At 38.1% G+C, this 27299-nt stretch overlaps 1 protein-coding gene and 1 long non-coding RNA gene across 7 annotated transcripts in view; one reads left to right on the forward strand and one right to left on the reverse strand.

Moving 5' to 3' along the window:
* PRTG (protogenin) overlaps nt 1-26570 on the forward strand; it is an 89114-nt gene extending 62544 nt beyond the window's left edge. Inside the window, exons 12-21 of one of the 4 annotated variants that reach the window (XR_002441740.1) lie at nt 9165-9260; nt 9674-9860; nt 11510-11637; nt 12405-12575; nt 15922-16104; nt 17231-17351; nt 18285-18450; nt 19342-19446; nt 20473-24613; nt 25026-26570. Coding sequence is in view for 2 of the 4 variants with exons in the window: in XM_021406950.1 (XP_021262625.1) it covers nt 9165-9260; nt 9674-9860; nt 11510-11637; nt 12405-12575; nt 15922-16104; nt 17231-17351; nt 18285-18450; nt 19342-19446; nt 20473-20862 (1547 nt within the window). In the remaining 2 variants the exon portion in view is untranslated. Of the gene's footprint in view, nt 1-9164; nt 9261-9673; nt 9861-11509; nt 11638-12404; nt 12576-15921; nt 16105-17230; nt 17352-18284; nt 18451-19341; nt 19447-19709 lie in introns of all 4 variants that reach the window. The other 3 variants (XR_002441741.1, XM_021406950.1, XM_021406951.1) reach the window with 3 other exon arrangements.
* Nucleotides 4011-27299, reverse strand: part of LOC110403572 — a 34048-nt gene continuing 10759 nt past the window's right edge. The window contains exons 1-4 of one of the 3 annotated variants that reach the window (XR_002441743.1): nt 13481-13605; nt 10304-10505; nt 7330-7418; nt 4011-4646 (exon numbers count right to left, since the gene is read on the reverse strand). This is a non-coding gene — a long non-coding RNA (uncharacterized LOC110403572). The other 2 variants (XR_002441742.1, XR_002441744.1) reach the window with 2 other exon arrangements.

Raw genomic sequence — 27299 nt, forward strand, 5'->3', positions numbered from 1 at the left:
AGGGCTTTTTTTTTTTTTTTCTAAATAAAAAATTGAGTGCTGGAAATCTGAGAGGGAATACCTGTTTGTGAGGGGAACAGATCTGAATCCTTCCGCTTCTCAGCTTTGCATTATTGTTAAAATCAATGTGCTTCTCCCTTTTCCTTTTGAGTAGTATATTTGAAATGTATTTGCTTATTTTCCTAATAAGTTTCTGCTGTATTTACATTACTTTGCTTCAAAAGTACATTTTTAAGGATAGTATTTCCCAGTGTTCTTCCTTTCCCACCCTTCCCCCTTAATAATTCCCCTGGACCTCTGTTGCTTGGAGCAGACTTTGGCTAGCCCCAGATTCGATGTCAAAGGCCGTGACCCGATGTCAGAGCAGCCCATGCTGCTGGCCTCTTCTTTGAATAATTATCTGGAGTTTATTGTGTTGGAGGGATGGGCTTGGGGGCAGCGCAGTCACCCTGGAAAGCCAGACCAATGAGCTATCCAGCCGGACCACTACCCAACAATGGACCTGTGGGTTACACAAAAAATCCAGCAGCACAAAAGATTAAATTAAAAATGGACATTTGGCCACAGACGTTTTGTCCTTAGAACAACCATTTTTTTTTCAGCCTGCTTGGTAAAGTGCTGTTTTGATAGCTTAAAATGAAAGGAAAAGGATAATATTTAAAATGTTGCCTATAAGTATAAAACAAAAATATTTTGTTTGTTCCCTTCCCTAACTGTTAGAACCACCATACTGAACATGGCTTGAGAAGTTGTTTCTAGGTTTCTACTTACTAAACCCAACTCAGGACGTGAAGCCACTCAACTCTTCTTCCTAGAAATTCTTTGCAATCTTTATTCTTTTTGAAACAAGAGCAAAGCCCAAAATACTTTTATTTCTGTCAATATTTTGCTTTTAAAGTGCTGAGAATGGGGATGTTCAAAATGGTATGAAAGTACGCTCAGTATCCAGACTTAATGAGTCAACAGTAAATGGTAGTAAAACATCCATTTTCTTTGGGCTTCCTTATCTTTTCCTCTCCCCAGAAAGGATTTTAAAAGTCTGAAATCCAGATTGTGGATTGCTGTCTCTTCTTATCAGGATTGAATGAAAGGTTCCTGGAGGTGGACTCGCTGTTCTGGAGGGTTGAAAAGGGGGGTGAGGGTGGTGGTGGGGTTCTTTCATGGTCTGACCTCGGATTCTTTCTTAATTTTATCTAGCCCTGACCTGTTGGCTCTGCTCTGGCTCCTTTCAAGGCCTTCGGAGCTTCACAAACATGCAGCAGCTGAAGGAAACAATGACAGGGCTTTTTGGGGTTGCAATATTACACTCTCTTGTAACTTTGACTAACTAGCCTGCAAACAGATGCTTTCTATGAAGCATTTGCCAGAAAGCCAAAATTTTGGCTGTGTTGGTACACACCAGACATATTTTGGGTAACTGTACATTCACGTGAAGCTAATATGGAATATCAAATGAATACTTCTAAATCAAGAGTGTGACAGAGCTGTATCTGATACAATGTGGTGATGGAACCTGCTGTTTCATGTTTGATGCCTGTCTTTAATGCCGTAGATTTACTTGAAATAGAAGAATTGTATGAAGACAAATTATCAAAATCTGAATGGCATAGGCACAGTTTGGTCTTCTGTAGAGAACTTACCTGAAGATAGTGGTGAAATGTAATCAGAACATACGTCTTTCTGTGTTGTTCTGAGGACGGAGGATGGAATTATGTATGGGTTAGGATTTTTGATTGGTTGTGTTGTTAGTGTCCTTTAAGCTGGGAGAGGTTTAATTATGTAATAGAATGTCTTGAGAATAGATTTTTTTTGTTCCACTGAGTATGGAAGTGACTTTTTTGTTAGTGACTTAGACTTTTTTGTCTTAGTGACCTTTACTAAAAGTTTGGTCTGTGCAATCTTGATAACCTAAGAATGAGATGGTTGCATTAAAAAAAAAGTTTCACCAGCTGCAAAGTGATTAGAAGCACATTTTTCCTTCTTCTTTCAGATGTTTAACTGCTAATACAGGCATTTAATCTTTGATACCTCTAGTTTTTCCAGCTGTGCTCATTGGAAGTGCATGAGGACACCATCTGGCAGTAATGAGGTATAACTCTACCAGATGGAACTGAAACACATTGGTTGGAGAAAGATGTTCCTTCCTCTCCCCATGTCACCTTTGTCATTAGGGAAATGTCTTCCAAACAGAGGACCTTTTTTCCCTTTTCCTCCAAATAATTATAGCTGCTATTAGAGACTTCTCAGCAAACCTAGGTTTTCAGTGGTTATATTTCAGAGGCCAATAAGGGTCAACAGAAGTACCATTTATTGTACTGTGGGGCAACACCAGCTTCTTTTATGGTGTTTATTTATTTATTAGTGTGTATTTGTCTCAATATTTTGGAAGAACCTGAATAACTAAATCCCACTTATTCAGTGGAATTTCATGGAACTTAATACACCTACTTAGGCTAAAACTAGTTCTGGCATGAGAAGATATTGTATCTGTTACTTGTAGTTGTTTTTGCCTACAACTATATATTAGACCATTTGTATTTTCCTAAGCTTTGGAAACTTGGCTCTGTATGTTTAAAATGTGTCAAACTAATAGATACATATATAATTGGAACATATGAAAATTTTAATTTGGGGGAAGGAAAATGAGAAAAAAATGCAGATGAGTACTTGTGAATGCTGCCTCATAGTAGCATAGAACTACCCTTACTGAAAAAAATGAAAGGTTTTGTATAGCAGCCAGGTTAATGGCAGTAGTAAAGAATGCTAACTAACTGATGTGTTGCAATACAACATGGATGTTCCAGTGAACATCCGTTCTCTACATCTGTTGCTGTAGAGCAACAGAACCACTAAGAAAGCAAGTTTCAATTCTTCATGATGTTTTTGCAATTTCTGTCAATTTGTTGCATCTGGATAGGTAACTGAATCTCCCTCAGTCAGAGGAAATGAAATCACTTGTCACAAAACCAGGATTGGAATATCTGAGTTCACTGTGATATTTTTCTTGCTGAAACTATTTTCACAGTGCTAACACACGTAACTGCTCTGAATTTCCTATCTGCTCTCCAAGTAACTAAACATAATGTCTAAGATAACATCTCAGTGATACGGTACAATAAAATAGAGTTGTCATTCAAATTCTGCCAGACTTCCGCTACTGTAATGGTTGTTTTTCTCCAAGTCACAATCTACATTTTAAATGGTAGTTCCACATATTTTAGCTCATGCTTGCAGTATTTAGCTTTGCCATAGTTCTGCCGTAGGTGTAGAACCAATTCACAGATTTGCAAAACAAGGAGAAGGCTCCCCCGTGTGTCCTTCTGCTGAAAGGAGTATCAGGGTTGAACCTGCAGATTTTTATGGGGGAGTGAATTATGGCATACGAGATTCCAGAGGAGCATCACCAGGGAGCAGTGACCTAGCTACGGAAACTACTATAGGAGAATGAGGCTGCTCCTACATTAGAAAAATAAATAAAATAAAACAATGGCGTTTGGGACAGTATCTATTTTGATGCTTTTAAATTAATCATTATAAGGCATATTTAGCGTCTTCCAATTGCTATGGGGTTATTATTACCAAAGGTACGTGATTGATCTTATTGTTCATGTGTTTTAAATATTGACAAGTTTTGACTCTACGAAATAGGTGTACGAGGCAGATCTTGTGCTGTGTGAAGCTGTCACATCCAGTCTCTAATGTCTTTTAAAATACAGTCTCTGTGTACTCCAGAGGCATTCCTGTAATAAAGTCTATGTATTAACTCTAGTATGTTTATATTGACATCAGTGTTGGGCTCTTGATGTGTACAAACAGTGTCGTTTTTGTGTCCTTTTCACCAGCTGATTTAAGTAGTAACAATAAAAATGCCTCTAAAAAGGCTGTAGGTGCTGTGACAATTTTACAGCAACTTAAAATTGCCAGCAGCATTCGAAACAAAACAAAACAGAAACAAACAGGCAAAACAAACAAACGCATTCAACAGGACAAATGAACTAAACCTAGTCCAGCTGCTTGGTAGGTAGGCTACAAAATTACTCCTGTTCACCTCAGGTTTGGGAACAAACAGTTCAGGCACTGCACAAATGCTGACAATTGCAAATGCAGGAGAATTAAATGAAATGACTCAGTGTTACCAGGCTGTTCATAAAAAATGTTGAAGATGCAGAGGTGAAATCTTAATGTGAGGGGGTTTTATTATTTATTTATTTTACTTGAATTTTGCATTGGATGGATGATGTGAATCACTGTGCCTGTTTTGTTTCTCAAAAGCAGTGGTCATCTGTAGAAAGAAGTGTTATTTCTGGGTCTGTTATGAGCATGAATGATGGCTCAGTGTTCACTTCCCTGACTTCTGAGCCTCTCTGCCTCCTCTTGCTGTATGATGTACATGGATGGCACATGCTGAATGTGAGACTGTCAGCCCCCTAGGTGGCCACGCCATCCGCAGACTTTTATCAGTGATGTATGTGTAAGCTGTTCAGGATACCGATGTTGGTCAAAGATGAGGAATCTTCTGCAGTTCGTTTTCTCTCTAAGGATATGTCTGGCTTTGAATGTTTGATCCAGTTGATGAATTGCTAGGCGAAAGTGTTTATGCTGAGCTTTTTGGGGGTTGCTATTTAGGAGTAAATCATATCATAAGCCTGTGAAGAAAACTAGCAGTTGTTAATAACATTCAAAATAGAAGCTACTTCAGACAAAGAATATTTTCCATAAAACATATTATATGCAACTATTTATTGGAACCTGAGGGAGGCTTTTGGCTATTAGTTGTCTTGTTTTGCATGTAGTGACGCTGTGATCAACAGGGAATAACATCTCAGCAGACACTTTGAATTGGATTTCACTAATGTTATGCGTGTGATCTGTGAAGCAAGTTTTATATCCATTTCTTAAGCTGCTTAATATGCTGTCTTCTTAAAATTCTTTTGTAGGCTCCACTTTGGTTTACTTGGCTGCTACATAGTGCAGCCCAGCTCAGTTACTGTTTCAGTTACAGATATGAGCAGATTCTTTTTTCAGTCATAGAAACAGTGACGTATGACAGCTTAAAAATTGTGACATCACTTTTGGATTAAAGTAGTCTTGCTGCCAGCTGAGCCACGATAAACTGCGTATGAAGTGGAAGTAACCTTGGGTTTTAGATGCCATAGGCTAGTTGGAAGACTTCATTTTTAAACAAGTTCTTCTTTGTGAAGATAATTCTTTTTGAAACTTCTTTCATTACACAAGAGGAAGATGAGCTGGTATTCAATGTTGTGCTTTTCCTGAAAAGTGTGGCATTAGTAAAAAACACTTTGATTCAAAAAAATGTGCTTTTTTTCTTAAAAAAAAATTTTGAATTCTATTCTTCTGTGGGAGTTAAATTTTCCCCTTTCTTCCACTTCCCATTTTTCTTCTCCCCAGTCAAGCATTAATGAGGAATTCAGGTTTTAAAAAAAAAAACAAAGCAATGAGGATAAACAGACCTCACAGACTCCTCATTCAGCTCAGTAGGGCACTAGACCTCAGCTATTCTTCACTTCACAGTGAAGACGATCAGTTCTGGGTGACCACTTTCAAAAGGCATGGAGTTTTTTGAAGGTGCTCAGCAGGATGATGAATTGCTGTGTCTGTCATCTTGTGTCTTGCGGAAATGCAGCAGGGGTCTCTTCTGCAGGAACTTGTAAAGAAAAAGATACAGACTGTGTGACCCTGGGCTGGTTGGATGCCACCTGGCTATGTGGAATCTCTTCAAGGGTCTGCTAAATAGGACTTGAGTTGAAGTTTATTCTATGAATGGTTGGGAAAACAGATTATTACGTCGGTTGCTCCAAAAGTAATGCCTTCTATTTATTTCTATGGAAATTATAACAAAGAGCACAATGACACTATTTGATAGAGCAAATTCTCAGCTACAAAATACTGTTTTACAACACAGTTACTACTATTAGCTATGCATTTTTGCCAGCAATGAACAAGAGCCTGCATGCTGCGCTCGTAATAAATCTCCACTAGCAGAGGTGACCCACTGTCTCACAGCTCTTATGACAGTGTTGTTGCTAGGAAGATGTTGCCCACACAGTCCATCTTTCATTGGCCAAAAGGTGCCAAATCTGGACTGTACAGTGGGTGTGGTAGGACAGTCCAGCTAAGACTGGCAGTGTGCTCCACAGTCTTCAAACTGGTATGGGGCCTGGTGTTGTCATGTTGCAAGAGGAAGGCTGTCCCCTTCTCTCGCCTGACTCTGGGAGTTGGAGCCTCCAGGTTAGTCAGCATCATGATGAAGTGGTCAGAGCTGATGTCTTGACTGGGTTCCAAGAAATCCAGAAGGATCACACCTTTCCTATTCTGAAAGACAGTGCACATCACTTTATCTGCTGAGGGCTGTGTCATGAACTTTTTCTTCAGTGGGGAGTTCACATGTTGTCACTGGAAAGGCTGCTGTTTTGACTCCAGCTTGTAGTGGTGACACTACATCTTGTCACTGGTAATGATGCAGTCCAGGAAACTGTCACCTTCAACCTCATATTGGTTCTGACAGCCTTGCATACAGTGTTCTTTCTGTTCCTGTGTAGCATTTGTGAGGCTCATCTGGCACAAACTTTGCGATATTCCAACCTTGCCACCATGGTTTCTAATGCATTAAATCTGATATTCAGCTCTATACACAGTTCCCTGGTCATAATTCGCTGATTCGTGTGGATGAGCTGATAGAGGCGCTCTTCATTTCATGGTGTGACAACTGTGCGTAGCCATCTGAAACATGGTTTGTCCTTCACATCACTGTTGCCTCTGCTAAAGCACACCACCCACCGCCTCACTGTGCTCACGTGCACTGCTTGGTCTCCATAAATGTTCAGCAGGTGTTGTTGATGAATGTCAGTGGGTGCCATTTTTTATACATGGAGGAATTCAGTTCCACCCCTTTGCTTCATCCCCACTTCCATGCCAGATGCCATTTTGTCAGACTGCCCCTCTGCTGCCATCTGTCACATGGCATGGCTTTAATTTTGAACTTTGTTTTCAAAGATTTCAATTATGTGGTAAATACATATATTTCTACCACAGATTAAGTCGGAAGCCTAGGGAGGTAGATCATTCTGATTTTCTGAGGCACACATTATAATTCACATCAGTAAGTTACCATCACTTGATTCGGGTGTATGCAAGTTGCTTGGTACTTCTGAACTGCAGTTATAGTTTTGGTTGGGCTCAGTGTTTTTAAAAGCCCCTTCCATTTGGATGCCTTTTATGTTTTTTTTTAATACATTTTTGAAAGTTTGCATGGATTTAGGCGTAATATTGCATAATCCTTCAGTGTTAAAATTCCTTATTTTCACTTACCTTGTGTTTAACATTATTCTGTGTTTGTGTCCATCTTCTTCTTTTATATGATTCTGGTTTTGTTGACTTGGAATAACTGACTTCATGTGCTGTTAGAGTGACATTATAAAATGAAAAGAAATTTCAAAGCAAATGACAATTTTACTCTAGTTTTTTTTTTTTAATGACATTTTTCTATTTATATTGTTTTCTTGTGACGTGGAAGTCTATTTGAAAGATGGGAATGGGCTTTTCTTGCCTATTCTCCTGTTAACATTAAAGACATCAAAGAAATAAATCCAATTTTAAGAGCTCCTTTTTCGTTGCCACCTATATTTAGATTTCGGTAAAATAGTATTTTAAAATCTAAATGTAAACTGTATCCAGTGATATTGCATTAAAACTGGTGTTAGTAACTACATCATGAAAAGACTGCCTATTTCAAAATAAGCATGAAAACATTTTACAAAATGCGTTATTCTGAAGTCACTATGCCATCTATAGAGAATAAAATTGAGATTTGTTGATTGCATTGCTGATGCAGAGACTGCAGAGGGAGCTAATGGCCTGATGTAAGCAGAAGTCTCATTTGTGGGGAAGAAATGTCTGGGAATTGTGTTCCTGTTTACTTCATGAGAGAGGCCGTGTTAATCTCCGCTAAAATGAGAAATGGGAGAGTTTATTTTGAAAAGGGATAATTTTATGGACACCAGGACAATTATATAACATCTGTCCACACCTTCTTAGAGTGTTAATGGAAAGAAGTAGTTGCAGTAGCCATAACAATGGAAGAGGAAAATTATATGTTTATCGCTGCTGTTTTAAAGTTTAGCTGAACCCAGAAGAGCTCATGTGCACTATTTGGAAATCATCCATTGTGCAGGTGGGATTTGTTAACAAATACCAAGGGTGTAGTCTGCAGAGAAGCTGGCTCTGGCAGTACAGCCATTCTGCTGGTTTGAATTCCTAGACATGTGTGGGTACCCCGTGCCATCTCCAGTTATGAAAAGATCAAGGTCCATTTCTTAATTCAGTAGTATTTTATTTATTTGGATCAAGGCCAGTGTATCATTAATAAAACTGAGAGGAGCAGCAAACTGCAATGTGAGAACCCACAGATGTGGCCAGAGCAGCAGCTAAATGTAATAGGAGGACCCAAAGACATGGCTAGAGAAAGGGAAGTAGGGAGACCATTCCAGCTAGGAGCAGTGACCTTCTATGAATGACAGAGTCAGCTTTCAGGAAAACACATGGAAGTGGTAGTTTTAAGTCAAAGGCATTATTGACAATGACTGTTGTTTCACAGTATTATGTATCCTCTAGGAAGCTTGAACCAAAACTTTTCCCATTTTATTGCTGGAACCAGTCTTTCTTTGTTTGCCTTACTTGCTCTGCTTCATTCCAGCCTGTTTATCCAGAAAGAAATGTTGGTTTCTGTGGACCTCATGCTATTTGTTGCAACAGATCTCTATAATCGACTGAAAACATTTTCAATATGCTAAATAATATTATTTTAAGAAAATCCAGTTCTGTAGCTGTGAAGGTGTGAGTTTGTTCCAACTAGAAATGTGATATTTATCCTTCTCCCACTGATATCTATTAGAAAATTCTGTTTCAGGCTACTGGAAGCAAAACTGGTATTTGTGACTGATCCCAGTGCAGTCTAGGCAAAGATTCATGAAAATTCACAGGGCTAGAGGAGAAAAGGCATTCTTCCACACATCCACCCTGTTTATCAGTCCACAGATTGTAGCAGACAAGTTTTGAACTGAACATGCAAAACATTCAAGTTATCTTGCTACCTGAAAATCCTAATCTTATAGTTAAATCCAATTATTCATTTTCTGTTTGTGCAGATCCTAGAAGAAAGTATCATGTAAGGCTGCTGGCATATAACAATATGGAAGAAGGTTATCAAGCAGACCAAACAGTCAGCACTCCAGGATGTGTCTGTAAGTATTGTAGATGCTTGAAGGATTTTTTAAGATCTGAGCTGTTTCAGGATCCTAGCAGCTTTTGATTTTAACCTATAAGTAATCAATTAATTCAGTGTAAAATAGAGAGACAGAAAGGTCCTATCCACGAAACAGTCTCCTGTTTCTACAAGCTGCAGCTGAGGAAACAAGACCAGCTACCAAATGCATTTTCCTTCCCTGTTGGATTGTCTTGTGTCATCTAACCAGTGATATATCATATATCCTATCAATTCGATAGTTTGAACAAGATACCTGGGTCTGAATAACAGGTAATACTGGGTAGGAGCAGATTTGAATCTAAACCTGTGAGTTCAGACCTGTCTCTTAACCTTACCAGTATCTGTATATGGTTCATTAAATAATTTATTCTTCTTTTTCCTTTTAAAAAGCTGTCCGTGATCGCATGGTGCCACCACCACCACCCCCTCACCATCTCTATGCTAAAGCTAACACTTCATCTTCTATCTACCTTCACTGGGGAAAGCCTGCCTTTACATCTGCACAGGTCATTAATTACACAATCCGCTGCAACCCAGTAGGACTGCAGAATGCATCTCTGGTTCTATACCTTCAAACGTAAGTGCAGTGCTATCGCATCTTGATTTCTCATTTCGAGATTCAGTTTCCAGTCTTTCTACCCTCTTTTAATTTCCTTTAAGAAGGATAAAAATTGTTAGAAAGGACTGTGTGATTTTCCCGGCAGCTGCTAGTTCTGTTTCTTAGGTTATGTAAGATGTGGCTGTAGAACAGCTTAGTTCTCTACCTGTCATCTGTCACTGGACAGTCTCTTGAATTTTTAACAGCTTTATTTAGCTAAGTTGAATTTATTACTAAGCTCTTCTTCAGCCAAAGAGATTATGTATTTTACAGGAGGCATCTCTGGTCAAAAATGGGCCTTAGTGCTGTGTCTGATTTTAAGACTGGAAACAAAAGCTCTTGAGTTTTGATGGGTTGAGCATGTCATTGTGGGAATGCCATGCTCCTAAATATGTGGCAGGAGAAAGGTGAGTAGGACTTACAGCTTGCTGTTCAGAGAAGCAGTGCATGCATCACAGAGCAGTAGGACAGGGAAGAAATTCTGCTTGAGCTCCGTGTTCAACTCTGTGCCCAGGTAGTATGGGAGTAGAAGACTTTGGTCCATTGTGACTGCATGCAGTGGTGGCCATGGTGCTGTTGATGGAATATGTGTGTAGCTTCCTCAATACATTGGTATTCTCAAGCCTTTTAAAGAAGAGAAATACTGTGTTAACAGATAGCTTCCATTCTAACACTGATGGTTTTCTCTTCAAAGAATACATCCCCTGCTGTTAACTCCTGAGTTAACAAGTAGATATGGTATATTCACCATGTAAAATTCTTGGTATGTAACATGGAGCATAGCAACAACTACTGCTATTGCAATAGGGTGAAAGTATTGTAAATATTGGTGACTGACCTTGCACTACTGAAGATGAAAATACTAAGTCAGATTTAATAAAGTGAGATCTATTTCATAATATCATTTTGAGATTCAATCTCAGTGTAGGTATTATCATGCTGAATTAACCCTAGTATGTGTGAAATATTTCCCAGAATCAAAATAAAGAAGACTGTCTACAGTACATTGTGATCAAATAGTAAATTGTAATATTATAATTAATGCAATAAATACTAAAATTGATATATATGACTACAAGCTGAGTTGGGAAGATTCATATTCCACAGAGATCCCCTAAACGTTGGTGTGATAGAGGCCATAAATGTAAGGGGGAATTGCACACATAAGCCTGTGACTGTACTGTGAACTGAGGTGTAGAACCAGAAATAGATGATAGAACCAAAAGCATGTGCCTTTACAACCGTGCTTGTAGTTTGTGTTACTCCGGTTTAAAGCATAGCGTTGTATGGACAGTTATGGAAAGAGCTGGATTTGGGATACCTGCTGGCAAGTCTGGACCATGATGTTTTTGGCCTGACTTTTGAATCAGTGAATCCAAACAACCTGTATAAAAACTTGAGCTTAAAACAACCGACAGCAAACATAATGTCTTCCAGAGAGCTCCAGGGTTGGTAGAGTTATCTTTTCAGCTAGACAGTGGGGATGGACCACATGTCTGAACTTAACTGGTTTGTCCGGTATTAAACTGACAGTGGGAATCTACTCCAAGTGGCTAAGAGATGTCATTTGATCTCTGAATCTCCAAGTCATTTCATGCTGTTATATTTATTTTATTTTATCTGTACAGGTCAGAGACTCACATGTTAGTTCAAGGTCTTGAACCAAAAACCATGTATGAATTTGCAGTTCGGTTGCATGTGGACCAGCTCTCTAGTCCCTGGAGTCCAGTAGTCTATCATACTACCCTTCCAGAAGGTAAGGGCACTAAGAGAGAACCACAAGGTTCTGAAAAGTTCTGTATGCCAAATGACCTAAAAAATAGCTCATTAATTTGAAGCTGTCTGCGGGAGAGAGAAAGACATTATTCTAATATACAGATAATGCTATTCTCAGTGGAAGATAGAAGAATGCTCTCAGGAAAGTCAGTTTTTTCAAACTATGAAGAAATCTTTTTCAAAATCTGCCTAAAATCAGCAACCAGTTTTAAATAAAACGTGATATGTGTACACCATTAGCAACCGCTGGGATAACTTCAATAAAAAATTTGAAATATGTATTGGAGAGCTGTGGTTGATTTATAGGTATTATGAAAGCATATTTTAAAACCCATTAGTTTTAGGAGCTGTAAAACTATTACACGTGCACCTTTGTTTCTAGTACTCTGGCTGTTGGTTTTACTAACCTGCCAGCTTGATCAGTGAAAACTGAAAACTTCAGTTGCACCTTTTCAGTATAGCTGAGTTTCACATTCTCAGCGTGTTTGGAATGTACCTGTTTGCAGGGAATTTTTTGTATTGTCAGTTACTCTTTTATTTTAGAGTTAAGCAAAAAAATGTGGAACTTGTTTTAAAAAAATCTAAGCTATTGGCGAGGTGAGAGTTTAAAGTAGAATTTCTGTTGAGGAGTAGTAAATATGTGTTTATATGTTATCTGGGATGTAGCAGTAGCCATTGGGTCTGCACAGCAGTTTAACTGCATGTAAATTAAGTTAGCCTAATAGTATTGTGTTACTGTTCTCACAGCACCATCTGGCCCTCCAGTGGGAGTGAAGGTAACTTTGATAGAGGATGATACTGCTTTGGTTTCCTGGAAGCCACCTGATGGTCCTGAAACAGTTGTTACACGGTACACTATCCTATATGCATCCAGGAAGTCTTGGATTGCTGGGGAATGGCAAGTGTTGCACAGAGAAGGTAAACTAAAATCATAAATGTATGAACTGGACTAACAGTGATGCTACTCATAGAATGCTTCATAACTTTCAAATCTCTTGGACTGCAATTAGAAAGAATGTAAATGTTCAGATAAAAGTTACAATTAGTTTAGAGTTATTCCGAGAGTTGCGATGAAAACCTGCTAAGAACAAATTAATACCTCAGAAGGTGAAGGGAGTGGGGTTGTCTGTGTTGCTTTGGAGCTTAGTGTGTGCATGTCTTATAAATCATCATGGTTCTGTGTTAAATGATCGTGATGGTTCTATTTTGTGAGAGTACTCTTTCCAACCTGAAGTCTCTGAGATGCCTTGCTCTTCAGAAATAAATTTTTAAATGTGGCTGTGTGGGTTTATATGTTTCTTCTGATCACTGCCAATCCAGCTAACTGAGTTTGCTTAATGAACTTTTCCCTACTCCTAGTAAATAGCTGTGCAAATTGAATTTAGCTCTGGCTCTCTTCTAATGCTGAACTCCAGCTAGCTGATTTATCAGTAATTCAGTATGGTAATAGTAATATGGACTGTAATCATATGCTTGTGATCATATGTAGATTTAGGTTTTACAGGTACTTTCCAGAATAATACTACGATTTGAAGAGCTGCATCCAGAACAGGTTTCTCTTGTAGCCAGGAAAAAAGACATTTACTCTACATTGGTATTGTATAATGTTCAAGTAATATATTAAACCAAGGAAGGAAGCTCAGTGTTATGGAGTAAAGTCATATGTTGAGTAGCTTAATAAAGAGGGTTGCCTAGGAATAGTTACATTTTGTTGTTCTGTTGTTGTTTCATGGCTGAAAGTTTACTTGTCACCAGAGAGCGATGCTTTAAATATTCTGTATGGAAGAATATATAAAACGTAATGACTTCTGAAATGTACTCACGAAGGACAATTATTTTTGCCATCATTGAGACTGAACTGTTTTAATTCAAAATTGGTGGTTGTCCCATGTGCTGCTCCTGAAAAGAGGATGGGGAGCCAACAGCCTTTTTGAAAAGTGTCAGTCCCACTTTGTCTTTGCTGGAGCAGAATAGTGTTTTTCAGGTGACCTAAAATAGAAATTGTCAACTGTGAAAACAGAAGTGAAATGACTATTAACCTTGAGCAAAAATTATGAAAGTTTTTGAAATATTCACAAACTGTAAGAGGGAGATTGAATGTGTGTGTTTTATGTTACTAAAAGTTTCAAAGAAACAGTGGTATAAAGTTGTCATATTTTACCATAGGTAGTTGAAATGAGGGGGATATCAGTAACAATAACCATTCTCATGTGTTTCTGTACTGAACGTGTTGGAGGGAATGAACAAATGGAGAGCTATTAATCTCAGTGTATGACTGTGTTTGTCAGTGTTAGTCGCTAATTTTGTAGTTGGATAGATACGTTTGGATTTGAGGCATGGCATGGAACTCGGGCATCTCGATATGTTAGGGCAATCTGTAGTACTCTTAGTTCAAATACAGATGCGAGAGGTGAAAGACAGTGATTACGTAGAGGGAAGATTGGGCAAATACTCTGACAGTCCTTTGACAGTCCTTTCATAGGTAATTTCAGGTAGAAGCAGGGAGGGCTTTTTGAATGCGTTTGTTTTGTCAAGATCAGCTAATGCTATACAATAAACAGCATTGCTTGTCTTGACATTGAACTTCTGGAGAAAATTTGTGAAATGTTAACCCTGTTCATTTCCCATACCTCCAAAGACACCTAAAACAAACAAAGTAACCAACGAAAACAAAGCGAAAAGAAAAAAGAAAAAGATAAACCCACAAACCAACGCTATCACCTGCAAAAGTCCTAGCATAGGCTTCAGATTATGCCTGGAAATTTCCACCAATCCACCAACTTAATAAAACAACAAAACCAACGAAAAACCTCTAATTTGACCGAGCTTGTATTAGACATGGCAGAATTAAGATACAACTGCACTTTGTTGCTGACCTGTGATGTGAGTTATCTTTCAGCCACTTCCCCCTCTCTTCCTTAGTTCTTTTCAAGTGGATCAGAAGTTACGGCCTTTAAACACTTGCTGCGCAGTAAATCAGTGCAAAGTGCTTACTTGCTTTAGCAATGCAGCAGATTTGAAAGGAGCTGGTGGGAAAGAGCCTCTAATATTGAAACATGACCTTTCACCCTTGCTGGTGCTAAATATTACAGCTCCTTTGGTTACAGATACCTCACGTTTTACTTCAGATACTTTCAGCTAGTGGGTGTTTCTTTTATGGAAGAGCTGAAGTAGCTTTTGAAGTAGATTCTCTTTTGCCAGATGTATAATCTTTTCTGTCAACAAAACAACCTCGTATTTTATATGCTCCTGCAATACTATACATTCTGACTTCTGAAACTGATTTGAAAGGTTGAAATTTAGATTTAAGTCTGAGAAAGTGAATGGAATATATGACAAGGAACAGGGGATAGAATTGGTCTTGTAACTGCCAGTGTTTTGGGAAGGAAAAACAATATACTTCTATGGTAGGAAGGAACATAAACATTTTAGAAAGCAATTCTAATTTTAAGCAGCAGTCTGCAGTCCCTGGACAGCCAAAACTCTCACTGACTTTGATAGGAGTTTTGCCTGTCTTATGACAATGGAAGTGAATCCCGTTTGCAATCTGAATCTATTTCTTCTGCCTGTAGGGATTTTAGGAAATGAATCCTTAACATGTGAGAAAGACATTTTCTGAAATATTTCAGTAGCACAGTTTAGATGCATAGTAATCAAGGAAGCCTACATATGTCTAAATAGGGTGTAATTTCATTTTAAAAGGATGGGATAATGTACTTTTCCAAGTCTGTTCTGTTCATTTTATCAAATAGACCTGAAATTTGTTAAACTGAACATGAATTATGTTGTTACAGTGACATTTATTGTATTCACTGTACAGTACGACTCCGTCTAGGAGCATCTAGGAGGCACATAAGTTAGTATATGAGAGATACCTCGTGTTCTGCTTTCTGTTGCTGCAAAGTCTGGCTGACAACCGGAGCATCTCCTTAGAGGTGCAATCATAACATAAACACTGTTACACACTTAAGCTAGTGTTAGACTGAGGATTAGCATGCTGTGTATTGACTCTTGTTTTTGAACTGTACTGGTGCTTCTCGCTGTGCTGTGTTCAAGCAATACGGAGAGAAAAGATAGGAGGCATGAGCAGGCATCTACAGTGTTTGGTACTCTGTATACACAGGTTAGACCATATAAAAATGATCATAATCCTCAAACAAGGTTGGGGGGTGGCACTGGAAAGAAAGCATGGTCCCAGTGTCTAAATCTCAGTTTGTTCCCAGAAATATTGTTTAACTGGAACTGTATATTAATATTTTCGCAGGAGCAATGACTATGGCTTTGCTGGAAAATCTTGTAGCAGGAAACGTCTACTTGGTCAAAATAGCAGCCTCCAATGAAGTGGGAGAAGGACCCTTCTCAAACGTGGTGGAACTTGCTGTCCTGCCGAAGGAGACATCAGAGTCTAATCAGAGGCCCAAACGCTTGGATTCAGGAGATTCCACAAGTCAGTAGCAATGTTCTGATTACTTCTGTCACCAGTACCAGAAAAAAAGATCCCTGTCTATTTTAACTTGCAACTACTTTCTGGATAAACCGTTCTGTTTTATGTGAGGCAGTCCTAAGTGTAGCATTTTCTTTCAATATGAAACCGTTTGGGAATTTCTGTCTCAGTGCAACTCAGAACTGCTTTAATTCCTCAGAAGTTGGGAGTTTGCTTGTCAAATGGGAATATGTAACTATTTTGAATTTTACTAAGTTTGCTGAGGCATTTCCTCTAAGTGCTTTATTTGGCTCGAGATGCCAATAGCACTGAGTCAGTTAGAACCAGACAGCCCAGCAGAGATTAGATGGCATCTCAAATAAATCTGTTGAAATTTGTTGGCTTCTAGAATTCCAGCAACCTAAATCAATCTGTCAGTCAGTGATATACTAGCATATGGTTTCACCAAAGAATTCAGCCCCACCTGCAGCTCTTTAAGGAACAATACGTGTTACCTTGGGGAAATCAAGGTAAGTTCTGTGGTTTCTCCATACAACAATGGAAGAATAAATTGGCCTTGTCATGGGATTTGTCACGGTGACTTCTCAGAGATTTTAAAGTTGTTTGGGAGACCAGCGCTAGTAATTATTCAGGTATATGAAACTTCTAACCTTTCCTCACTCCTACACACTGAATTGTGATTCACACAGGGATTTTTCTTGCTCAGGTTTTCTCCCTTTCCGGAATTCAGTTATATTTCAGGCCTCAATAACCAGAATCATGCTCTCAGGATTAGGTTAATAGACATATGATGTCAAAGCGTAAAACCTTTCTAGCTGACAGGGGCTGGAATTCTCCAAGCCTTTTCTGTTTGTTATCCAGTAGGAAGGGGTTGCTCTGTGGTGTAAATCACTGAAGAGACTGTAGTGTGGGGCTGTCCCTTCTTCCCCTCCCACATTGTTGCTGTATACACTCCTGTATTTGGGCTAGAAGTTTTTTCTTCAGAAGTCAAAATGTATGACAGAGAAGGTCTGGAAATCTCATTTTTCTGTGTGATTGTGAATGTAATCCTGGTCATTCATTTCCTGACAGGGAGCAGGAGGTAACTCTTCCTATTTTCTGAGTCTTTTTGTGTTCTTTTTTGCTATAGCTTATTCTGACTATTACCATCTGGACCAAAAATCAATGACTGGCATTGTTGTCGGGGTTTGCATAGCCTTGACCTGCATCCTTATCTGCATCCTGATCTTAATTTATCGCAGTAAAGCCAGGTATGTTTTTGTTCTTGAAGTGTGAGCTTTTTCAACACCCTGTTTTTATATGAGCACAAGTCACTTAAGACATGCATTCTTCTCCAAGAGTGCTAAGTTCTTTGAAGCACTTTGTCTTTTCACATCTTCCCAGCAAAAGTAGAAGCAAAACCTCTCCTTATGTTGGCTCTTCCTACTCTGCTTGAGGCCCTTCTACGATGAAAAGAAAGAAGAACCCACAGAGGGAGTCAATAATGCTTTGAAACCTAAATACAAGGCATCTTTTCAAATAAAAGAGCCTTTTGAGTCAGATGAACGTGCTGCTTTACATCATCTATTCCTCATCCTTAACCTTGCAGTCTGTTCAGATCTGGTTTGCAAGGCTTTAACCCATTAGTGTTGCTGAATGAGAAGAACTCTGACATGATGCAGTCTCATAAGGCAGTTTCACTGCACTGGTACAAGCCAGCATCTGTTTTCCTTGTCTTCAGCTGCTTTGAGGCCTAACCTGGCCCTAGCGACTCTTCCCATAACCGTAGGATCAGAACAAATACAAGTTCCAAAAAATATATATCTTAAAAACTGTCCGAAGGTATATTTTAGTAACAGGTTTTTTAGCACACACTCAGGAGAAAATATGGGTTGAGAGACAGTCTCTGTGTAGCATGGTAGAAAGGTCTTACTATCAATAGTGCTTTCTTCACCCAAGTAATGTTAGTAATCATGAGAATTCCTTTCTGCTTGTAGCCTGTGCATGATTAACTGGAAGCAGATGTTATTTTTGTCACAAGCAATAACATTTAAATTTCATGAGAATTGGGAGTATCGCATAACAAAATGTAGATGCTAAGAATATACCAATGTTGCTTGATTAATAATAGCCTTGAAGTTTATCCTTGATTCTATGTATTTTCTTCCTATGGGTCAATTTTATTCCTGCTTAACATTGTGTAGGAAAACATCTGCTCCTAAACCTGTGCAGCAAAGCAATGACCAGCTGTCACATACCAACATCTCATTAGCCAGTGCTAATGAGGTGGAGAAGAGCATTGAAGGAATTGCAGAGAATGCAGAATCTTTATTGCCAATGATAGTGGGAAACAGCTTCGTTGATGCTAAGGTACTGTGAGCTTTATTTACTATCAAAGCAGAAATTTTTCCTTGTAATTTATTGTTACAACATTTGAGTCCCTATCAAAATTAAAATATATACACTACAAATCCACAACAGCTTTTTTCTAATGGGACAAGCACAGGTGTGGATGGCAATCCAAGATCAAATTTTCAAGACTCATTTTAAAGTTCAGATAGAGATTTAATACATTTGTCTTAAACTGTCGTCTGCAGATTGCCAATTTTGGCTCTGGCACACCGTGAAAGGATAAATGGTCCATCAGCTTAGGGGTGGTAGGATGTCTTTGCTAGTCTGGAGCTTCTGTTCTAAGACCAGGTGATAGGTGAGCGTCCTTTTCAGCATCTAGTTCAAGTCAGTGCTGGTGTACAATCTAGTCAAGTGAGATGCTAATGAGGTATTAAATATCTTTCTGTATTTTTATTGGTAAGGCTGTTACATTTGTCAAATTGTAGTTTAATCTAGATATTCCGTACGTACTACAAACTTGATTTGAGCTGCTCTTTGAAGAATTAGGCAAGAGCTGGAAAACAGTGAAAACCGACCTCAGTGCAGACATGGACACTGCCTGTGAATGATCACACTCTGAAGAGTAGAGTAGGAGCAGTGACTGGAATTGTGTACTCTATATTTGTGGTATCCTACGTGTGGGTTTGGCCTGTGGGTTTGCCAGATTCAGTGGAACTGGTCTTGGCTTGTCTCAGGCAGTAGATGAATGTTAGACCACAGAAAACTGACTGATCGTTAAGAAAGACTTCATTTGCCTTTATTTTCAATATGGAGCCAATAGGTAGGAATAGAAACATATTTTCAAATATCTTAGAAATTAATTCTATTAAAATAAATGTCTGTCTCTCTCCCTCTCTCTTTTCTTTGTAGGGAGGATCCGATCTTATTATTAACAGCTATGGGCCTGTCACAAAGGCTAACTGCAAGAAGAGGTGGCTGTTCTTCCAGGATGCTAAGAAGGTGAAGACTGAGGAGGTAATTGGTCTAATGTGTGGAGATACACAGTCTTTACTTTAATACCCTCTGTTTGCAAAGGAAGATAAGGAGTTTTCTGTGTGTGGAAAAGCATGATTTGTGGTCTAATTTTTAATGGAATAGTTTTACTTGTGTTAAGGTTGATGGTGTTTTACCTTGCAGCAAAGTCATATGGAATTTTCATTTTCTGTCACAAGTTGTCAAATATTTTAACTCCTTACAGTCAACTGATAACTTTCTTGCCTGTTCTCTTCTGTGAACAGATTTCTGTATACTGTCTGGGCAGTGCATCTACAGTACATCTGCAGAGGCTTTGTATAAACGCAAATTAAGTATAGACATCTAAAAATCCCCTGCTATCCTGACAGCTGAAACCTTATGTTTGCTGAACCAATAAGAAACCAGTGATTTATCCAAGGTACTGAGGAAATTTAGAATCTGAGCTATAACTGCCTTGATTCTAAAATTGTTAACCTGGTTGGATGTGCTAATTGAATTAGAAAAATGACAGTTCAAAACTGAAATGTTAAACCAAATCCTGAACATGATAGTGCAAATTCACATCTATGGAGCATCTAACTTCTGTTTGTTGAATACTAAATTGTACTGTGCTCTTGTATGTTTAAGGAATAGTAAAGCTAGAGCAGCTGTACATTTCTGATGTTTCTATGAGCAAAATGCTTGCTATGACCCAAGAAGTAATGCTTAAGTAATATGCATGAAGGGATGGGAAACAGCTCTACGAAGTATATTTTTAAAAAACTATTGAGATCTTTCCAGTGAAATCATCTTTGGTAAGCCATGCTTAGCAAGAGGAGATTCTATCATTTAGTATGGAAGAGAAAGGAGTGAGCAAGGCTTGGAACTGATTATTCTTAATCTCCTTTAGCAAAGCCCAGGTTTTGTCCCAGTCCAGTGCTGCTGGAAGCACTCTGGTTGAATAGGAGCTAGGAATTGCAGTAAAAACTCAAACTATTTTATAGCTTTTCAGAGGCTGAACAACCTTTTCCTCTGCTTTTTACATAGCGTCAGAGAAGATTTGTCCAGGCAGTGTGTCTTTATCAGCCAGGTACCACTGTGCTGATAAGTGAGGATGACTCCCCCAGCTCTCCTGGCCAGCAGTCTAACTTCCAGGTGCCGTTCAGTATTGCTGCTGATACAGAGCATTCAGCCAACAGCGAAGGAAGTCATGAGACTGGTGACTCCGGAAGATTTTCTCATGAGTCCAACGATGAGATACACCTCTCCTCTGTGACAAGTGCCACTCCTTCTGCTACCAGTCCTTTTGTAAGCAGTGACTTGGGTAAGAACATGATGAATTCTACCATAAGTAACTGCAAAGAATCTCCACTGCTGTTTGCTACTGACCAGCCTGCTACCTCACCTCTTCAGATACGCTCTGCAGTGCAAAACTGACACCCTTAGGATCACATCAGACATTCTCGCAGTGTATGTCTGTTCGAAGGACAATGAACAGGGAGCCAAAGTTATACTGTGGAAAGCCTGACTAACCCAGCAGGTGATCCCATATTTCTGTTGAATGGGTTTTGTTTGTTTGTTTGTTTTAACTCATTCATTTCGAATGTTTGGTGGTCAACAAATGTGAAAGGACAGAGAAGATTTCTGACTAGAGTTGAAAATATGTCACTGGAGCAAAGGGAAGTCTTTTGGCTCTTTTGCTGACTATCTACCTCAGTTTGCCGAGAGGTGAACTCTGAAAGACAACTGCTTTACCTCGTTTGTGTTCTAGTTGGTCTCAGCTATGGAACTGATGATACTTCCTAGTAGTGTTTTATTTTAGATTTCTTTTTTTTTTTTTCCAGTTGTGTATAGGATGCGTGTGTTTGTGTGCGTGTATGCTCAGTAATCAGGGAGTTGTATAGGTAGATGAACAAGATTGTTTAGCTGAAGCTCTGTCTTTAAAAAAGAAGGAAATCTCAGAATAGAAAATGTAATGTTTTAATGTGGCTGACTTAAAAATGTTCAAAACTGCAGAAACTGGAGTTGGTGCTTCCATTTGTGCAGCCACATGAAATTCTTTGTACCTCTTGATTTCTCATAGCTCCAGGAAGCCTAGGACAGTGCCTTTCCCCACAAACTCGTGCCAGCAACTGCTGACAGGATGTATCCTTAGAGCTCTAGGGCACATTGAGTTCCCCACGGTGACAAATATCATCGATTTATTGACAATTAATGCTAAAAAGCATGGCAAAATGAAGAAGTATTCAATATTTCCAAGCAGCTTGACTCTGCCTAAGAGACATGGAATAGATAATAATGCTGAGTACTCTGGTATTGCAGTACTTCTTAGCAATGGTGCCTTGCATTATATATAATGAAATTACTGATTTGCCTTATGCCTTTTTAGTATTTATAAAGTTGCTTTGGATTTTGGAAAGATGCCTTAAATGCTTCTTAGATGTTATAAGTAAACTGCATCATGAGCTTGTAGTTCACTTTTTACCCAGGTTTCAATGCTGATAAGCACTGCTAGCATCATGGCTTGTCTCAGAGCTGTTTTTGGGATGCAACCTGCTCCTTGCCTTTGCCTAGTATGCTGTTAGCCAGGAATTTTAGCTCAGGGAAGTGACATAAGCCTATCTAAAACTCTACCATGAGAAATAAAAAGCCAGAGCTTTAGTTGAAGAGTCTGTTGAAGGACACAAGTACTGCTACTGCCTTGAACCCATACAATTCCTGTTTTATACTACCTCTTTTAAAAGTTATTCTAGTGTGTTGTGGTGTTTTTTTGTTTGTTTTTCCTGTACTCAGGGAACAGTTTGTTACTTTGAGCTGCCTCATGAAAATGTGGAGCAAACTGACAGGGTATCATGTTTTATTTCTAAATGGGGGTGGGAGGAGGAGAGAGAGAGAGAGAGGGGAGGCTGGATTCATCCAATGTTATAAACTTGCCTATATAAATATCCAGTCCTCTTCTCTGCTTTCCTCATTTTACTTAAAAAAAAAAAAAAAAAAGTTTAAAATTTAATATTGTGAGAAAGCAACCATGGGAGCTCCTGGCTCTATGTAAGTCTGCTGGAACTCCCTCTGACTTTAAGGTAGGCTGGGCTGACTTTTGTATTGTTCTGTGTGTGTCAAAAGGTGGTCAGAAAAGTCATCAGTAAGCCCTGCTGTTCTGTATATTTTATTTTCATGAATCATCCTGTAGTTACAGTAGTTCTTAAGCTTGTAACTGTTTGCTAGTTCAGAATCAGAAGGTACCTATTCACCTTTTCATAACAGTGTTGACTTGAAGGCTTTTAGAATAATCTTGTACCAAAGACTTTTCTGTAGGAAAAAAAAGGAAGCCGCATATTTTCCTATAATTGAACTAGCTGAAAGCTATAGGTTTGAAGAGCTGAATACATTTTATTATATAAGTAGTTACTAACAACAAAAAAACCAACAGTAGGGCTTCTACTGATTGTAGTAGCTGATTGCATAGACAAGTTGTATGCTTCTACAGTTTTAACTACCTTGTTGTTACAAGAGCCTTTAAAGAAAATTATAATCATACTAGCAAATATTTCCAAAGACTTCCAAGTGTAATTTTTTTCTTCAGCATGTAGTTGATCAAGAGTACAGTATTAAAAATAAATAAATATTTTGGAACAGTTTTTTCCTACTTGCTGAAGAAAAAGAAAACCTTTTCACCAAAGATTTATTTTTTATCTCATCAGGCAGAATGTTTAGCGTAGAGCAGAGTACTGTTTCTAGTTAGGTAAAGTGTGAATTAACTGAGACTAGATTAAGAATGTGTAATTGTAGCATGAAGTTTCACACTTCATCTTTCAGAGTAGCCTCTTTTGTTAGTTTCATTCAGAAAGAGCTGATATGCGGATGGTAACTATTTGTTTCTCCAAAGACTTGTTTGCTGTAAGTACTGATAATCTGTTGTAATTTTATGACCTTCATTACAGGCAAATACTTTAAATAATGAACTTTCTCATCCAAAAAACCCATTCTGTAGTTTAATCCATGGAGAATTTGAGAGAAAGAGACTTCATATAAAATTTGTCAGTCTAATATGAAAGTCTAATATAAAAGTCAATAGCCAAAGCGATCAAAATATTTGATTTACTTGAGTACAATGCATCCAGAATTCTAATGAACGTTTATTGTTTTTTTTTAATTAAGGTACTTTTTATCAGCAAATAAAGAAAACCAAAGATATTTAAGGTTACCTCAGCATATAGGCAAGCTTAGTTAGACATTAATTATTCTTTTGCTTTATTTTTATGTTAACCAAATATAATAAATTTCTCCAGAATTCAGTCTACGTTCATACACTTCCCTTCACTGTGTCACATTTATTAAGAATTTACTTTTTACTACAGAAAAAAAAATACAGTCTGCTCAAAATTCATGTCCTATTATTAACCACTACATTTTTCAAGATAATAGTTGTCTCGGTGTTAAGCAGAAAGAGCTCTAGAAAAATTGCATAGGAATTTATACTTTCTCTATTGAACTGAGTAGCAGAATTCTTTGTGATTGTAACAGTGCAGAATCGGTCTCGGCATTTAAATGCTCCATATCCTTGAAGCCAAAGTATGCAATTATAGACATCAACTTGCTTAAATTTTATACTCGTTACAGTCTAAGGAAATCAGTTTTTCATGGATTTATTAATTCCATTTGCCTAGAAAGAGCTGGCAGAACAGAGCAAACAAATCAAGTTACAGTTTTTCCAGTATTTTTTCTTGGTTATGTCTGTAGAAACTGAGTCCTGGAGAAAATGTTATCATTTTTTGATTATGACTTAAGTATGTTCTGGAAGATGAACATAAATGTGGAATTTAGTGTTACACTGTGTGAACAGATTTTGTTAAAGTGTATTAAGAAGTAAAGAGCCATGGCTGGTGTAATGAGTGTATATGCAACCTTTGTACTTTACAAACAAATCAAAAATGTTATGGTTGATGTGGCTTGAAAAGTGTCAAAAACTTGCAGAGAAAATCTTGATAGTGGTTTACCATGCTGTGTTTTCATATGAGGACTGTGATTGCCCTTCTATTGTTACAGCAATGCCTGCTCTGCAGGACCTGGATCCAAACCTGCATGCTCAATCTGCCCACAAGTTACACTTGTGTACTTTCTTCATGCTATACAAAGAACATTCTTTCTAGGAAAACTGGGAATGTGTATGTTGTGCAGATTTTGGCCTGTAAGTAGGATTTTTTTTTTAAAGCTCTGCTTTTGTAAGAGAAACTTGAAAAATCTACATATCATTTTAATAATTTCTTATATTAGCTGTGCATTTTCAGTGTAATTTATTGGATTTTAACAGAAAGGAGTTTTGAGAAATTTCTGTACTTGTTTTTAATGGTATTTAATACTTCCTTCCCCCTTTAGTTTTATTCCCTTGCTTTAGAGTATGAGCTTAACTGCACAAGGGTCCTTTCCCTGTATCTTTTTAAGTCAGTGGGATGATTAAATTTGATTTCAGTTTGTATGACAGGCAAAAACAGCTGCTTTTTTTTTTTAAATCTTCATAGTACTATTATTAATATTTGTAAAGGAAGGAATTCTTACTCAGTTAAAACTCCCGCTGGCTTTTTTTTCTTTTTTTTTGGTAGGATAGCAAGTTACCGTATACCAGCGGCCCACTGTAGCTCTCCATGCATGCAGTCTTAGCCTTTAGTGAACCGTGAGTACTTTATGTCAATTTAACTTTTACATTGCAAGCTAAGCCAACTTGAAAGACTTTGCATTTACTGCAACTGAGCGTACACAAGAAGAGTTACCAGGGACCCCTGGGTCTTAGTAACATGTTACTCTGAGTAATCTCAAAGCTGTGAGGCCAGAGCTCTCACTCATTTTGTTACTGAGTGAAGTTTAGGCAGGGAAGAGTCCATCTCCTAACATGAGGAACGTTGTTCAGTTTTGTAGGGTACTCCATGTTTAGCACCAAATGAAAAGAGAGCTATACGAGTGTAACTTTGGCAGTATTCCGGACAAATCAATTTTCTGAGTGTTAACATTGAAAGCTGAAACTGCACCTAGTAATTGTTAAAAGACACAGTTCTTAGCTTGAACTATTGTTACACCCTTCTGAGTTGCTGAAAATGCATCTTTGCTAATATCAAATAATTTTTAAAGCAGAGGAATTTGTCTGCGGGAAACACTGAGCACCTTTCTCTAAAAACAAGTTAAAACTATTCTATTTTTGTAACTGCATCTTTTGGAACCCATGTTTACAACATGTACTTCAAAATGAGTCCAAAATGAAGTTTCTTGCTGTTAATAGAAGCCCATCTGAAAAGTACACAAATTCAGTTTGTCTCAAATTCTGCTCTCAGTTCTCTGCACTGCAAAGTAAGTTTATTTCTTTGGGATTTCTCTAGATTTACACCAAGACTGGTCCCAAATTGTTCAGAATAAACACATGGTTGAAATTCTGCTGTGTTGGAACCTCTTGTGTTCCACTCCAAGCTGAGTTCCTGGAGATTTTCAGCTTTCCTTGGTTACATATACCTACATTGCATCTGTCTGGTGTGTTTTCAGTGAGGACTGACTGTATGTGAAAAACGTATACAAAATATTGCTTTTTGGTTGTTTGGCTTCTTTGTTGTTGTTGTGTTCTTGTGGTTTTTTTGTGGGTTTTTTTTTTTTTTTTGGTTTTGTTTTTGTTTTTTATCCAAGTTGTGAATGAATTGCCAGTGTAGGAGCCAGGTATGAGTTTCATATTGTGGTGTTCTGGATCCTTTCACTCCGTGTGCCATTTTCTTCTAAGGGCAGCAATGGCTGACTGGCTAATGGAGGATGGAGCTGAATTGTATTAATTTTATATTTGTCTCAGGGGATCAGCTCCATGAATTCCGTTGCGTGAGGGAAGCTAATGTTTGCTCTGATTTGAATGTAACTTTTTAATGTCTTTAAAAAATATATTTTGTTTAATAATGTGGATTTTTCTTTTTCTAGCATTCTAGTAAATGTTACCTAGTGTGTTGTTTCTTTTTTCCACTTCAGGGTTGTTTATGTGCTACCCCAAGGTCATGCCAAAAATTAATAGAAGTTTAAATGCCAAATGTTTATGAAACTGCTGTCTAAATACTGATCGATTGCACAGTTGAAATAAAAGTTTTCCTTAGTAAAATGGTACTTGAAAAATATTTCATTTTCGTTCTTTGACTGGTGTCTGAAACTGGGAAGATGCAATACAATTCCTCATTTTAGGCTGAGGAGTTGCAGGAATTTTGGTACTTCAAGTCAAAAAAATGAGGTGGAGAGTAAAGTGGACATTGCTTATCACTGAAATTCATTGAACTTTCCCAAGCATGGAGTCATATGCCACTTATGTATCTGGAATCATTTCCTACCTAAAAACCCAGTCTTTATTCCGCTACTGTCAAACAGCCATGCACGATCTCTGTTGTAGTTTACTTGCAGTGGAGGTGGAAGATGTAGCTCTAAGCACAGTTGTTCTCACAAAAGCTTGGAAAGCTGCTGACAAAGCTGCACCGCTAAGTTTTTCCTACCATTTCTGCACCTGCTGACTGATGATCCTGGTATTTCAACACATAACAAGGCCATGAAAATGCAGTTGTGGTTGGTCAAAAACCAAATTACTATTTTTACAAATGGCAGTTCGCCAGACAGAGTAAGTCAAGTTAAATTAGCATGGAAATTAAGTTAAAATGAGACTTAAAGGTTTCTTTTGCTAGCTGGTTGATTATTGTCACTTGAAAGCAACTGAGAAATTGTCCAGGTGGTTCAGTGAATTAGGTACAGAGCTGTAATTAGAGCAGTGGTACCCATGCAAATCTTCCGCTACTGGAAATGAAACCACAGTAATTACTACTTTATGCACGCATCTCACAGACAGTAGACGTGCTGTGTGTGCCCCATAG

The sequence above is a fragment of the Numida meleagris genome, chromosome 9 (genome assembly GCF_002078875.1).
Source record: "Numida meleagris isolate 19003 breed g44 Domestic line chromosome 9, NumMel1.0, whole genome shotgun sequence".
In the NCBI taxonomy this organism is placed as follows: domain Eukaryota; kingdom Metazoa; phylum Chordata; class Aves; order Galliformes; family Numididae; genus Numida; species Numida meleagris.